This window comes from Stigmatopora nigra, chromosome 8, assembly GCF_051989575.1.
Source record: "Stigmatopora nigra isolate UIUO_SnigA chromosome 8, RoL_Snig_1.1, whole genome shotgun sequence".
Taxonomy (NCBI): Eukaryota; Metazoa; Chordata; class Actinopteri; order Syngnathiformes; family Syngnathidae; genus Stigmatopora; species Stigmatopora nigra.
In genome coordinates this window covers 6,076,416-6,090,003 of record NC_135515.1, presented here as the reverse complement: position 1 = coordinate 6,090,003, position 13,588 = coordinate 6,076,416, and the positions used below count along the sequence as shown (strand labels likewise).

Sequence of the window (13,588 nt, the reverse complement as noted above, 5' to 3'; positions counted from 1 at the left end):
AAGTTTTAAGTTAAAACTGGAGGGTTTTTGTGCTTTCTGGACAAATGGTTTTGGTTTGCAGAGGGAGGATAAAGCAGAGTTGGCTTCGTCCCCTTTTTTGAATTTTTTTTCCGTTGCCCTTTGAACGGTCCATGGTGCTTTGCGTCAGTTTATAACGAATGTGGTTCGACAGCTCAGTTTAGGCGCCATTTACAAATAGGACTTCTCCAAGTCGTCCAGCCGCTGGAAATGACACGGATCTGATTTTTCTGGATTATTGCTCGCTACTTTTGGAATCGCCACTATTTTTCCCAAGTGACATTTGGATAGAGGAATCGATTTTTGCTAAACATTTTTCGGGAGGTACGCGACAAAGCCCGCGAAAAATAACATAGTGATCGGGTTCCGTCTAATTTCTGAAACTGCGTCGATCTACATATTCTTTTTCTGCAAAGGACAACACTTTTACAAACTAAGATCGGAAGCAAAAAACATCTAGTAAATCAAGACCATTTTGCGCCGCCCGATGCTGTAAATATCGCATAACTTTTTTTACATTTAGAAATCCATCCTCTTAAAAGCAAGACGATATTTTACAGCCTGATTTGCGATACTTTACTCTTAAATACACTATATGTTGACTCATTTGAAAGAAATCACTATTCCTTTCGAACTTCAGGGTCGAATCGTAATAAACGAAAAATATATAATCTTGCGTTCAATAACATCGTTTCGTCACCAATCTACTACGTCGTTTACTAGCTCAAAAGTTAGATGGGTGGCTAATTCTTATCCCCTAAGTTACTCTTTAAAAGTTGCGATCTGAAAATATTGTTACGTGGCAACAAAAAAAAAACTCCATTCAAATGCGCGTTTCCAATGGTTCAAGTCACCCACCGTTAGCGGGCTTGCTTATTACACCATCTTACGTGTAATTAAATATAATTATACCTAACTAGTTCATCCTTCTATAAAGCTTCCATTTTACATTAGAGCGTCTCATCTACGACTAAAATATGGGAGTTTTGCCAGATGAAATAAGATCTGCGTTGTAAGCAACCGTCAGCCATGATACAGTAATAATGCTGTATTCGTAGGAAATTTTCCTAAATGACGCTCTAGCTACTAAAAAACATTTTTTTAAATATCATATATCGATAACATATCCCAATAAGGCCAATCTTTAAAACGCATAGGACAAAAGTAGTGGCGCTATAACAATATTTTAAAAATATAAATATATATATACATATATACTCCATAAGATTGACAGGGTCCAACCCAACTCACCGATGCCTCTTTTTTTTTCTTTAAACCAGTGACCCCCTACCCCACCCCCGTTCGCCAAACCCCCCCTCCTTCAGACTTCAAATCATGCCATCTAAAAGTGCAAAGCGCACCACCACCGCCGCCTCCTCCTCTAAGTCAGCAGGAAAGGGGTCGCAGCCTCGGGATGACTCCAGCTCCGAGGACGAGCTGGACGGAGCCCCCCGAGGAAGCCGTTCTAATGGCCAAGGGAAGGAATCACGACCACCACAGCCGCCGAAGCCGACAACTGGCAAGTAACAAAGGCTTGCTTTTCTCTCTCCCGTGCGTCTGCGTGTCTCAATCCCCCCAAAACAAGTTGTGTTCACTCGGGGGGCGTTTGTGGCCCATCTATGGAGCGTCATTTTTTAAAATTGATTTATTTATTATTATCACTCCCTATTCTACTCATTACATGGTTATTTTTGTCCGTTTTGCTGCATGGGTTATCAATAAATGCATAGTCGTCGAGTGGGTCTAGGGATTTGGGTGTAGATTTATGATTATATTACTCTGACTTGGTCATAAATAATAACGCAAGGTTCTATGAGTGTTTGTTATTAGGCCAAAAAATTGCTTGATTGTAATTTGTTTATGGATGGGACACTAGTAGCTTGTTTGGATAAGTCGTTGGGGGGGCTTTGGCATGTTGTGATGGTACATTTTGGAAACAAAACAAGAGTTTATACCCCTGCCGCCCCTCCCTGATGTTGATCCACTTTGTCATGAAAAGAAGAGAAAAGAAAAAAAAACAAAGCTGAAAGAAATCTTGTCTACTAAAATTGTTTTGTTTGTGTGTATTTTTTTGTGGTAATATTTTGGTTGGCTACTCCACCCCTCCCCCACCTGGAAGCGCTCCTTTGCTCCCACAGTTGCAGGGTGGGGGGGATAAAAGTTGTACTTTTTTTGTGTGCCTCTGCCACAGATCCGCCTGCCGGGGAAGCTGCCGAGGCGGTTGATAGTCGCCCTTTGGAGGAGATTCTCGGTAGCATCCCTGCACCCCCGCCCCCAGCTATGACCAATGAGCCGGGGGCTCCTCGTCTCATGATAACACATTTACTCAATCGCAACTTCAAGTCGTACGCGGGTGACCAGATTCTGGGGCCCTTTCATAAGGTACGACACTAAAGCAATACACAAGCACATTTCTGAGTCTTATGTGACACATGCTGTGTTGTTTTCAATAGTGTACTGACTTTTGCACTTATTAGTAGTGTCTATACAGTAAATGTTAATTTGTGTAAGGGTAGATTGGGAAAAAATGGTTCTCATTTTTACTTTGCATATTAAAAAAAATACTAATGGGAAAAATTGATGAATATGCATAAGTAATTTCTTTTGGACATATTTAAAGTTATTCAGACTCGTCAGATTTTTCTCAAATTGTGTTCTTCTTATTTTCCATCAATTATATGAATATATGTAGGAAAAAAAAAATCTTGACTACACACACTCATACACTGACACACACACACGGGCATTATGTGGTATGAACTATGCAGATATAAATAAAAAACTGGCCTACATTTAGCCAATTATGTGATATATTTTTCTAGTTACATTTTTTTAACTCTTTTGTTTCCCCTACAGCGCTTTTCCTGCATCATTGGACCAAACGGAAGTGGCAAGTCCAATGTGATCGACTCCATGCTATTTGTGTTTGGATACAGAGCTCAAAAGATCCGATCGAAAAAGCTGTCGGTGCTCATCCACAGTTCTGATCAGCACAAAGATGTGCAAAGTTGTACTGTGGAAGTACATTTTCAAAAGATTATTGATAAGGTATAAATATAGAAAGAAAGCTTCATGCTTTGCTATTGTCAAAATACACTCATACACTCACACTCAACAATATGAAATCTGTGGGGAAGGGATCAGGTTCAAATATTTTCTAACATTTTTTAATTACACTTTAAAAGCTGTTTCTAATAGACGGCTTCAGTTAATTAATATTGACCAAATTTCAGTACAGAAATGACTAAAAATGGGCGTATCAGTCAAGGAAGTGACATTTAACACCCACACACAGTTGAATACAACTGTGTTTAAGCCTTCCTATTATTTTAATGCTTTTTAGAGGGCCCCTTTTTTATTTAATCAATTTAACTACTTATACTGGTATATGTCAGTAAAGGAGCGGATTCAAATACAGCCTATTAACAGTGCCATAAGAGTATTTGCTTAAAAATTTAAAATAGTTTATGACTGAGTGTAATATTTGTTGTAATCATTCACTGGGTGTGTAATGGTTTTTATTCATCTTTTGTGATGAACCCGCCTTTGTTTTCTCAATTTAAAGTGGAATAAATTAATTGTTAGATGGGATGAACTATGGAATTACGATATAAGAAAGATTATTTCATGCTTGAATGCATCAAACTACAAAGTGTGATAACTTCCTCTTAGTGAAGGTTTTTTTAAACAAATAGTTTATACACGACCCAACTCACTCAAAAAGGTATATTCATCAGTAAAAAAAATAATAATTAAAGTTAAATTTATTTCAAATAATTAGTTTATACAGTAATATGTAATTTTAGCTTGATTACACTTTCAGTTTAGGGACATTTGCAGTGGGGTGGCCATTGTGCAAAACCTTTTCAGATATTTTTAGCTAATTTTTTGTTCTATTGAATTGATTTAAGCTATTTCTTTGTTTTTCACTCTCAGAAGAATGACTTTGAGTTTATGTGTGGAGGTGTCTAATTCTCTCCTGAGCTGTTTGGCCCTAAACTGCTGTGTGTCTTCCGCCCCCCCCCCCCCCCCCACCCCCCATTCCTCCCTCTCTCTTTGAATCAGGAAGGAGATGACTACGAAGTCATCCCCAACAGCAAGTTCTATGTTTCCAGAAGTGCCAACAAAGACAATTCCTCGTCCTACTATATCAATGGCAAAAAAGCTACATTCAAAGAAGTGGGCATTCTGCTTCGAAGCCATGGCATCGACTTGGACCACAACAGATTCCTCATCCTACAGGTAACTCCTCATTTATTTCCTTCTTTCTAATGTTGCACTTATTTATTATTTTTTTTTTTATATATAATCCTTACTGTGACGTCACATTCTCTATGGGATTTCCCACTCCTGTCAATTATCCAGTCAAATGTTTGAATGGTGTTTTTTTTGCTGGGGGGAAAGACCTGTTGCAAGCACAAAGAAGATGCCCTTAAAGTGCTATAGCAGCGCATCATGGTTTGATACAATGTACATAAAGTACAAATCATTATTTGCTGCTTTAGAATTTTAAGGAAATGCTTTTATAAAAAAAAAAGTGGGAGGAGTTTTTGGATGAACTATGAAAAAATGATCAACCCAAAAAAAGTGTCAATCAAATTTACTGTACCCGTCACGCTTTAGCAGCACGTAAATATTGGCGTGATAAAATAACCCCAGTATTAGCAGTGCTGCTTCAGTGTGGCTGGATCAAGCACCCCTTCAAAACATGGTTTTTCACTTCAATTTATGTCAATGTCATTCAATACACTTCATGTTTTAGATTGTATGTTTTCCAGCATTCTAGTATTTTATTTTAAAAAACTATATCAAGTTAAACTAAGTTTGAATCCTACTGCTGCTCACACTCCAGCTCTGTGGTTTTGCTACACGTGTATCCCGAGTATTATTACTGATTAACTCGCAACTCATGGGGTGATGGCTCTTGTCAGGGTATTCACAAAATGCTCGATTTCAACCATGTTGTCAGTGGAATGCTAATCTTTTAACGTGGTGCGTGAGTTTGTGATGGACGTTCATTTGTGATTTTTGTGGTTTGCACACAAGTGTCTTGCTCCTTTTTTCTGGTGTGTGAATGTGTGAGTATTAATGATGACTCTTGCTGTCCTTGGATGTTAGGATTTCATTCTCTGTCTAGCATAGCTGCATAGCTATGGGAAGAGGATTAGGTTTGTTCTACAAGGTCATTTTTCCAGGCCTCTGGTTAAAGGGAAGATGTCTATTTGGTGCATTGGTCAAAGTGGGATTATTTTATTATTTTTAACACTGCATAAACGTATTATGCGAGTTGCACTGACCCCCTCTTTTACACACAAAGAGAGCTATTGGCATTATAATTTTTTTCCCCATAAACTCGGATGAATTGGTGTTTTGTTTAAAATGGATCCTCCCCAAAAGTTTTTTTGTTGTTGTTGTTTTTTTAAACAATGATTAAAATTTATTTTGTAACTAGACATGCTCTGTGATGAGGAGGAAAAAATGTCCCTGGCATGATTTGGCTTGAAGTGGCCATAATTAATTAATACGTGGTTTGATAAGATCGTTTTTGTACTGTAGACATTTTATATAAGGGCTATAATAATATTTGTTATTGCTTGTGGAAAACAAGAGGTTGTGCAATTTGACTGTTAACTTAGCCGAATGTAATTAAAGGAATTATTTTTACACTCATTAAATGTCAGAAAAATACATTTTGCCTCCTGATTATAATACTCTATATATAATGTGTATGTATGTATACATTTATCACTACATCCCACACAACTGATGACATAAAGAATTATAAACTAGAGGCAAAATGTATCTTCCCCACATTTAATGATTGTAAAAGTAATTATATATATATATATTCTATTATATTAAAATGGACTAATGATTTAAATTGGAGCTGTTTTCTCACATGTTTTTTCTTTGCTGGGGCTCAGGGTGAGGTGGAGCAAATTGCCATGATGAAGCCCAAAGGTCAGACGGAGCATGACGAGGGAATGCTAGAGTACCTGGAGGACATTATTGGTTCCTGTCGCCTGAAGGAGCCCATCCAAACCCTTGCTCGCAGAATTGAACTGCTTAATGAACTGAGAGGGGAGAAGGTGATTTTCCTCATTCATTCTTATTCAGTTCTGCATTGAGATGACTATTTTTTGTTCTTCATTTTTAAGCTATGATAGATAATACGAAGCTATCTTCAGATTTGTATGTGAGAGGAGTTGTATTTCAACTGTTAAAAATCAGTTATTGTAGTTTTATGAATAGTAGCTCACATAGAAAAAATATTGGGGGGGGTGGGGGACTAAAAATGTTGTCACTGAAGACTGTAACAAAAAGTCAATTGTGATAATAAGCATGGAAACAAAAATACAACTTACTTTGACAGGAAACGTTCCCTGTTCAGTATAAGAAATTAAATAGTCAAATTAATGTATGTATTATAGACTTTTAAGATCCATCGGCCAAATGACAAAGTTTAAGGGGAAAATATCCACCATAAGCTGCAGGTTTCCCTGTCTTAATATCAACCATTTATATAGAGATATCTGGAAATTGATCAAAAATATCTTAAGTAACTAATTGAATAGATTCTTAACACGTCTAGTTGCATCATTTATATGCTGCGACATGTCACTTGAGGGAGCCAAACACCAATAATCCCACTCGTTAGAAAGCCGAAACCTTAAAAAAATTACTAAAAAAAAATAGGCGACTAGATTTACCAGGAAAAAAACAATAACTCAAATCCTTCTCTTTTCCTAATTAACAACGGATCTCCACTTTAAAAAAAAAGATTTAAATTGTATTTTTTTTTATCATAGTTAAATATTTTGTCTTGATCCAATTCACCCATAAAATCCCCAGTTTTCGATAGGCTTGCAAAACTTCTGGCAAATTAAACAAAATATGTAATTTGTCTGCATGTGTTTATTCATATTCAGGATATATTAAATTAAATGAAAGATTTACTTTTTTTTCCTTCCCTAAAACATCTTAACACCCCAAAAAAATTACAAAACAAAAGTTACATATTTTCGAAAAGTGATTACAGCAATATGTACTACCAAGAGTGGCCTATAAAGAGTTAATATTAAGTGGTCATGTTCACTGCTAGCTCAACCGAGTCAAGCTTGTGGAAAAGGAGAAGAATGCTCTCGAGGGAGAAAAGAATAAAGCTGTGGATTTTCTCACTCTGGAAAATGAAATCTTCAAACAAAAGAGTCAGCTTTACCAATATAATGTGTAAGTGTCTACAGTAAGTTTACAGTAAGCACCATGACCCAACAAAGCAAAATGCAAGAATCTGTCCATACTAATGATGTCATTATTTTGTCTTCCCGTTATCCCTTCCTGCCGATTAGTCACGATATGCAAAAGAGCATAGAACATAAAGAGGAAAAAAAGCAGAAGATCTTGGAGGACAATAAGGAACTCACTGAGAAAACTGCTAAGATATCCGAAGAGTTGGAGCAAATGAATCAAAAGCTTGCACATGTGGAGAAGTAAGATACTTCTAAAATATAAACACTTTTTTCCCTTCTGATTATACCCTTATTGTCTTTGCCTAAGCTTGAAAAAACAACATTGTTCTGTTTCTGTAGAATTTGAACTACTACTTGTCAATCATCACAATGTTGTAGACTTTCATTTAACTATTTGCTGGAAACATTCTTAAAACAAACACACTAATTGCTGAATACGTTTTTTTCCCTCCATTCAAACAATTTTCCTCTACTAGGAAGCAGAAAAAAATCAAAGTGTACATCGAGACCCAGAAGGAGACATTCACCCAGCTAGACTTGCAGGATGTTGAAGTGCGTGAGAAGATCAAACACTCCAAGAGCAAGAAAACAAAGTTGCAGAAGCAGTTGGAGAAGGACAAACAAAAGGTGTGTGTACGCCTTTAAATGATCCTCATCCCTTTTTCATTCATTTGATGACATTGGTATTTTACAGGACTTTTTCACTCGATTCTTAATACACTCAGATAGCAACGATTATTTTTACTCTACAAACTCAACAACAGTTTTGCACTATTGAGTAGAGCAGCTTTGTGATTTTTATCCTTTAGCCAGCAAACAAAATGAGCTCCTAAAATTTCTCACTAAAGGGAACGACAATTATTGTAATGGTAATATTCTTAAATGAAATACACTGTCATATGAGGAAGATAATGGAACTGTAATTGTATTGTTTCCTTTCCTTTTTTTTGTATCAGGGAAACAAATCTGAATGCATAGTTATAGCTGTATAAATGGTTTAAAATATACAGTTTGGTAAAAATATAAAATTGTGGTTTGCTCCTTGTAATTCCCCAAATTAAGGCCCCCTTGTGTCGACTAAATTGCTACATGAGCCATGACAAACATCTTCAGTCCATAAAAAAAGTTAACATCTATATGCTGGCAGCCTGCTTTAATTTGTCGTTTTTTTTTTTCTTTCTTGCAGTCGGAAAACTAAGCGTCCCTGTAAAAACATAAAACGCTTTCTTGCTGTAAATCAAGTTTGAAAAGTAGCAAGTAGCAGCTCACTTCAAGTATCCACTAGGGGGCTGTGAAGTGCCAGACAACTAGATTCATGTGCCCTGCGTCATGGAGAATCACACATACGCACACTTGAACATTGGCTAACAAATAGTTTAGATAAGTGTTGCATTGTATCTGCCGGGTGGTTGGGGGTAAGACAAACCTCCTAGGGAAGTTTTCTGCTCAATGCAAGTCAACTATGGCTTGGCTTGTTCCAATCCCAAGCAAGCACGTTCGCATTTCACCAATTTCTAACCCCAACAAATCGCCCTCCCTACTTGTAGCGTCACCCTCAGTTATGGCTTCATTACTGTGTTGAATCGACATCCATTGTTTCCTAGGATTTTCACTGTTTTTTTGTCCTCTCCTATCATTTGAAGATAAATGGTTGTCGATGTGTGCGTTTGTGTGTGGTTGTTTTTTAGCTGGAAGAGGTACGCAGCGTACCCGCCAACAGTGAAAAGGCCATCTCGGAGGCAACCGCTGAAAAGGAAAAGCTAGAGAAGAAGAGGGGTAAAGAAGAGGAGAAACTCAAGGAAGTGATAGAAAGTCTTAAAGAAGAGACCAGCGGTTTGCAACAGGACAAAGAGGTACAAATACTAATGAGCAAAGACATAGATCATGAATGACTCTATTGCTGTCAATGTCCGAAACCTCATTTTGGTGGTTCTCATTTACAGACCAAAGAGAAAGAGTTAATGGAGTTGAGCAAGGCTGTGAACGAGACCCGCTCTCGTATGGATTTGGCGCAATCGGAGCTCGACATCTATCTCAGTCGTCACAAAACAGCCGTGACACAGCTCAACACGGCCAAAGAGACCCTTCAAAACACGTCTGATACACTGCGGGAACGTCGTGCCACCATTAAAGAACTGCAAGTCAATGTACCGCAGAGTGAAAAAGAGCTCAAGAAGGTAAAAAAAAAACATTAGTGATGTGTGTGCCCTTTGTCAGGCAAGCCATAAACGGAGCGACCATTTTTTTCCTGCAGGATGAAGGAGAGCTGGAACGTTTGATAAAGCTGGATAATGACACCCGTAAAATAGTGAGGGAAATGAGGCAAAAGGTGGATGAGGCCAAAAGTTCTCTCTCATCCAACCGCAGTCGAGGAAAAGTCCTGGATGCTCTTATGCATCAGAAGAAGAGTGGCAAAATTTCCGGTATCTTTGGAAGGCTGGTAAGCACATAATAACTTATTAAATTGACCTATTATAGCCCAAATCAATTTGCTAATAGTTGTTTCCAGACCTGAATTGTGTTGGTTTACAGGGAGATCTGGGAGCTATTGACGAAAAGTACGATGCAGCTATTTCCTCCTGTTGTGGTGCTCTGGATAATATTGTGGTGGACACTATTGAAACAGCTCAGAAATGTGTCAAATTTCTCAAAGAACAGAATATTGGCGTGGCCACCTTCATCGGTCTTGACAAAGTAAAGTATTTGACTACTGCTTTTTAGCTCGGAATTGAATTCCTCCATCTGACGTCCTTTGTGCCTTTTTTTAGATGAAGGTTTGGGAGAAGAATATGAGCCCGATCCGCACCCCCGAAGACAGCCCACGTCTTTTTGACATGGTTAAAGTGAAAGACACCAGCGTTCGTCCGGCTTTCTACTTTGCCTTGAGAGACACGTTAGTAGCCAATGATTTGAAGCAAGCTACGAGGATGGCTTTCCAGAGAGAGAAGCGTTGGAGAGTGGTCACCCTCAAGGGCCAGATCATCGAGATGGCCGGTAGATGACTCATTCTCACTCTCTGAAACTTAAAATTAGCCTCTTATGGTCTTAAAACCTCTGCTTCTTCTTGTGTGCTCAAACAGGAACCATGACTGGAGGAGGCAGAGTGATGAAGGGAAGGATGGGCTCCTCTCTGAACACTGGAGTTTCCCAAGGGGAGGTATGGACCAAGAATTGAAGTTGGATTTTTTTTTTTTTTGTTTAGTCGTGTGACTTTGTTGGTTCTAAAACCTGATGAAATATGTTTGTGTCCACAGCTCGACCACATGGAGAGCAATCTAAATGAGAACGTGACAAAGCTGCAGGGCTGCCAGGAGAAGAAACTGCAGTTGGAAGAGAATGTCCAGCGTCTCCGTTCCCAGCTTCGAGAAATGAAGAACACGCTTGAGAAATATTCCAACAGCATGAACGTATGTACTAAAATCCTTTTGACTGGTAATGGCAAGTGTTCTGACATGAGACAGGTTTCCCTTTGGATGCCTTCCAGAGTCTGGCAGACCAGGAGCACCACCTCAAGGTGCAGATGAAGGACTTGGAGGCCAACGTGCTGGCTGCTGCTCCAGACAAGACCAAACAAAAACAGATGGAGAAAAGCCTGGAAGCCTTCAAGAAAGGTACCACCAGACTGCACTGAACTTTTGAAGCCCCTTTTCTAGTTTTAACTTATAATTATGTTGACTAATGATGTCCTTAGTTTAATTTGGTATTCCTTATCTTGCTTGTAAACATCATTTTGTTTTTTTAGACTTTGAAAGTGCATCCAGTAAGGCTGGAAAGGTGGAGAATGAAGTGAAGAGGCTCCACAACCTGATTGTGGAAATCACCAGCCACAAGTTGAAGGCTCAGCAAGACAAGTTGGACAAGATCAGCAAAGCTTTGGATGAATGCTCCTCCGCCATCACCAAGGCACAGGTTGCCGTCAAGACTGCAGATCGGTAAGCGACGCGTACGGGCCGAGTGGCCCGGTGATCTTTGTCGTTATCATGGTGTCATGTTCACCATGTGCACGCAGAAACCTGAAGAAGTGCGATGAGAGCGTGGCTCGTACAGAAGCCGAGCTGGAGGAGCTCACGACCTCCTTGGCAAAATTCACGCAGCAGCTAAAGGAACTGGAAGAACAGGCGGCGGAAATCATGAAATCGTGTCAAGAAGCTGAGGTCAGAGCTCCTCTGCTTTTCTAAAAAATAATCTCCATATTAAAGCAACTTAACTATTTTGCGTACACTTTCTGCATTGTCGTATCGAAATCTGTCCATCTGACAAACATCAAAAATTGAATTTCGCAGTAGCTAGAGAATTTTCTCATTTTGGGACACATAGTGGCATTACCAGTGACATGTCCAAAAATAAAGCCCAAGATTATCTAATTTTCTAACGTTTTTCAATTAGATTCCATCATCTTTTCAATAACTAATTGGGAGGAAAAGAGACAAACAGTAAATCAACTATTATTTAACCCCTGACAAGCAAAAGCTGTGGGGTATTTTGTCAAAATGATCTTTTTGTTCTCCAGGCGGCGCACGCGGAAGTGCAGGATCAGTACCAGTCGGCAGAGAAGGAGATCAAGGTTCTGCAGAAGCAAGAACATGCCCTGCAGGAGGACTCTCTGAGCGTCCGGTTGCGAGTTGAGCAAATCGAAACAGTCGTCACAGAGTATAAGAACAAGATCAACACGTGGCAGAAGGAGGTGAGCGTGTTTCTTGACCCCCTTTTCTTTGGTTTTAATCCTAACTTACTCATGGCGCCCCTCAGGCTGCAAAGCTCACGCTGCATAGCGTGGAAGGCTCGCCGGACGAACAGCTCCCAGTCCTATCGGCCGAGCAGCTCGACGACATCCCCGACCGTAACGTCATTATGAACAAGATCATGAGTTTGGAGACCAAGCGCAGCCAGATGAAGCCCAACCTCGGAGCAATCGTGGAGTACAAGAAGAAGGTAGGTCCGCGTACACATCAGAGGGAAACAATTTGAGAGAAGAATCTCGGCGTCATGCAACCGTATGCTCGTCCACGTAGGAGGAGCTTTATCTGCAGCGCGTCACCCAGCTGGATGAGATCACAACCCAACGCGACAACTTTAAACGAGGCTACGAGGACCTTCGCAAACAACGCCTCAACGAATTCATGAATGGCTTCAACTTGATCACCAATAAGCTGAAGGAGAATTACCAAATGCTGACGCTGGGGGGTGATGCCGAGTTGGAGCTAGTGGACAGCTTGGACCCCTTCTCCGAAGGAATCATGTTCAGGTGTGTGACAACTAGTGGCATAGTTTGTCGCTTCATATGCGCAATAATCTTCATGGTTCCATTTGTATGTGTGGATAGTGTGCGTCCTCCAAAGAAAAGCTGGAAAAAAATCTTTAACTTGTCGGGTGGGGAGAAGACCCTCAGCTCCCTGGCTCTGGTATTCGCCCTTCATCACTTCAAGCCCACGCCGCTCTACTTCATGGACGAGATCGATGCGGCACTCGATTTTAAGAACGTCTCCATCGTGGCTTGCTACATCTATGTAAGTGCCAATCACAAAGGGTCTTCTCAGTTGTCGATTTTGCCAACCGTGGGTTTCATTTATATTGCAGGAGCAAACAAAGAACGCTCAGTTCATCATCATCTCACTGAGAAACAATATGTTTGAAACGGCCGACCGCCTCATTGGTATCTACAAGACGCACAACACCACTAAGAGCGTCGCCATCAACCCCAAGACCATTGTGTTCCAAGAACACCACGCCGTTACTGCCTAAGAGAGTTCTCAACTGGAGATTGACTTTTCTGCCTCGCCTCTTCAATACTACTATTTTCAATAAAGTTTTGCACATAACATCTGCTCATAAATGCATCATTAGTTACACTGCACAGATAACCGATATAGCAATTAATGTCAACAAACATCCAGAGAATACTACAAATGCTGCTACTATAGTTTCAAACATTCTTATTTTAAAATTATCCCCACTTAAAGATTTTCAACCAGTACATCCATCTTCAAACATGCAGAACATGCAGTCTGTACTGTATTTCCTGAGCTATAAGACTTACATTTTCTTAAGACAGTACGTAGTACATCTTACAATAAGATGCACCTGATATGGATCAATATATTGTTTAATTCATCATGGAGTGATGTTCCCTTTTGTACAAGCCAAGCCCCTCAACCACTACTTTTACTATGTCCACTGTGCCTTAATGCTTCGGTGTATATATAGTTTTGTAATCGTCCCTTTATTGAAGCGGTGGAGGCACTGTCATACGGACTTCTGAGAATCATAATATTTTTGAAACAGCGATTTCTTCTGTATATACTACTGTGACTTTTTCTATT

General features: G+C 39.6%; 1 protein-coding gene across 1 annotated transcript; it reads left to right on the top strand.

The window, feature by feature from the left end:
• Positions 1-94: 94 nt before the first annotated feature.
• smc4 (structural maintenance of chromosomes 4) lies at positions 95-13,087 on the top strand. Its single transcript, XM_077722380.1, has 24 exons — positions 95-342; positions 1,299-1,537; positions 2,210-2,400; positions 2,875-3,066; positions 4,084-4,260; positions 5,943-6,107; positions 7,121-7,248; positions 7,368-7,508; positions 7,745-7,895; positions 8,957-9,121; positions 9,212-9,445; positions 9,523-9,708; positions 9,801-9,962; positions 10,037-10,262; positions 10,349-10,425; positions 10,523-10,675; positions 10,753-10,879; positions 11,011-11,200; positions 11,278-11,422; positions 11,779-11,952; positions 12,018-12,200; positions 12,281-12,513; positions 12,592-12,775; positions 12,846-13,087. Exons 2-24 carry the CDS (start codon positions 1,354-1,356, stop codon positions 13,008-13,010), a joined length of 3,933 nt encoding a protein of 1,310 aa, XP_077578506.1. The 5' UTR covers positions 95-342; positions 1,299-1,353; the 3' UTR covers positions 13,011-13,087.
• Positions 13,088-13,588: the final 501 nt, after the last annotated feature.

Coding starts and splice junctions, on each gene's coding strand:
- smc4 (XM_077722380.1), top strand. CDS start 1,354: ATGCCATCTAAAAGTGCAAAGCGCACCACCACCGCCGCCTCCTCCTCT. Junction 7,509..7,744: donor AAGCTTGCACATGTGGAGAA/GTAAGATACTTC, acceptor TTCCTCTACTAG/GAAGCAGAAAAAAATCAAAG. Junction 10,426..10,522: donor CTGGAGTTTCCCAAGGGGAG/GTATGGACCAAG, acceptor TTGTGTCCACAG/CTCGACCACATGGAGAGCAA.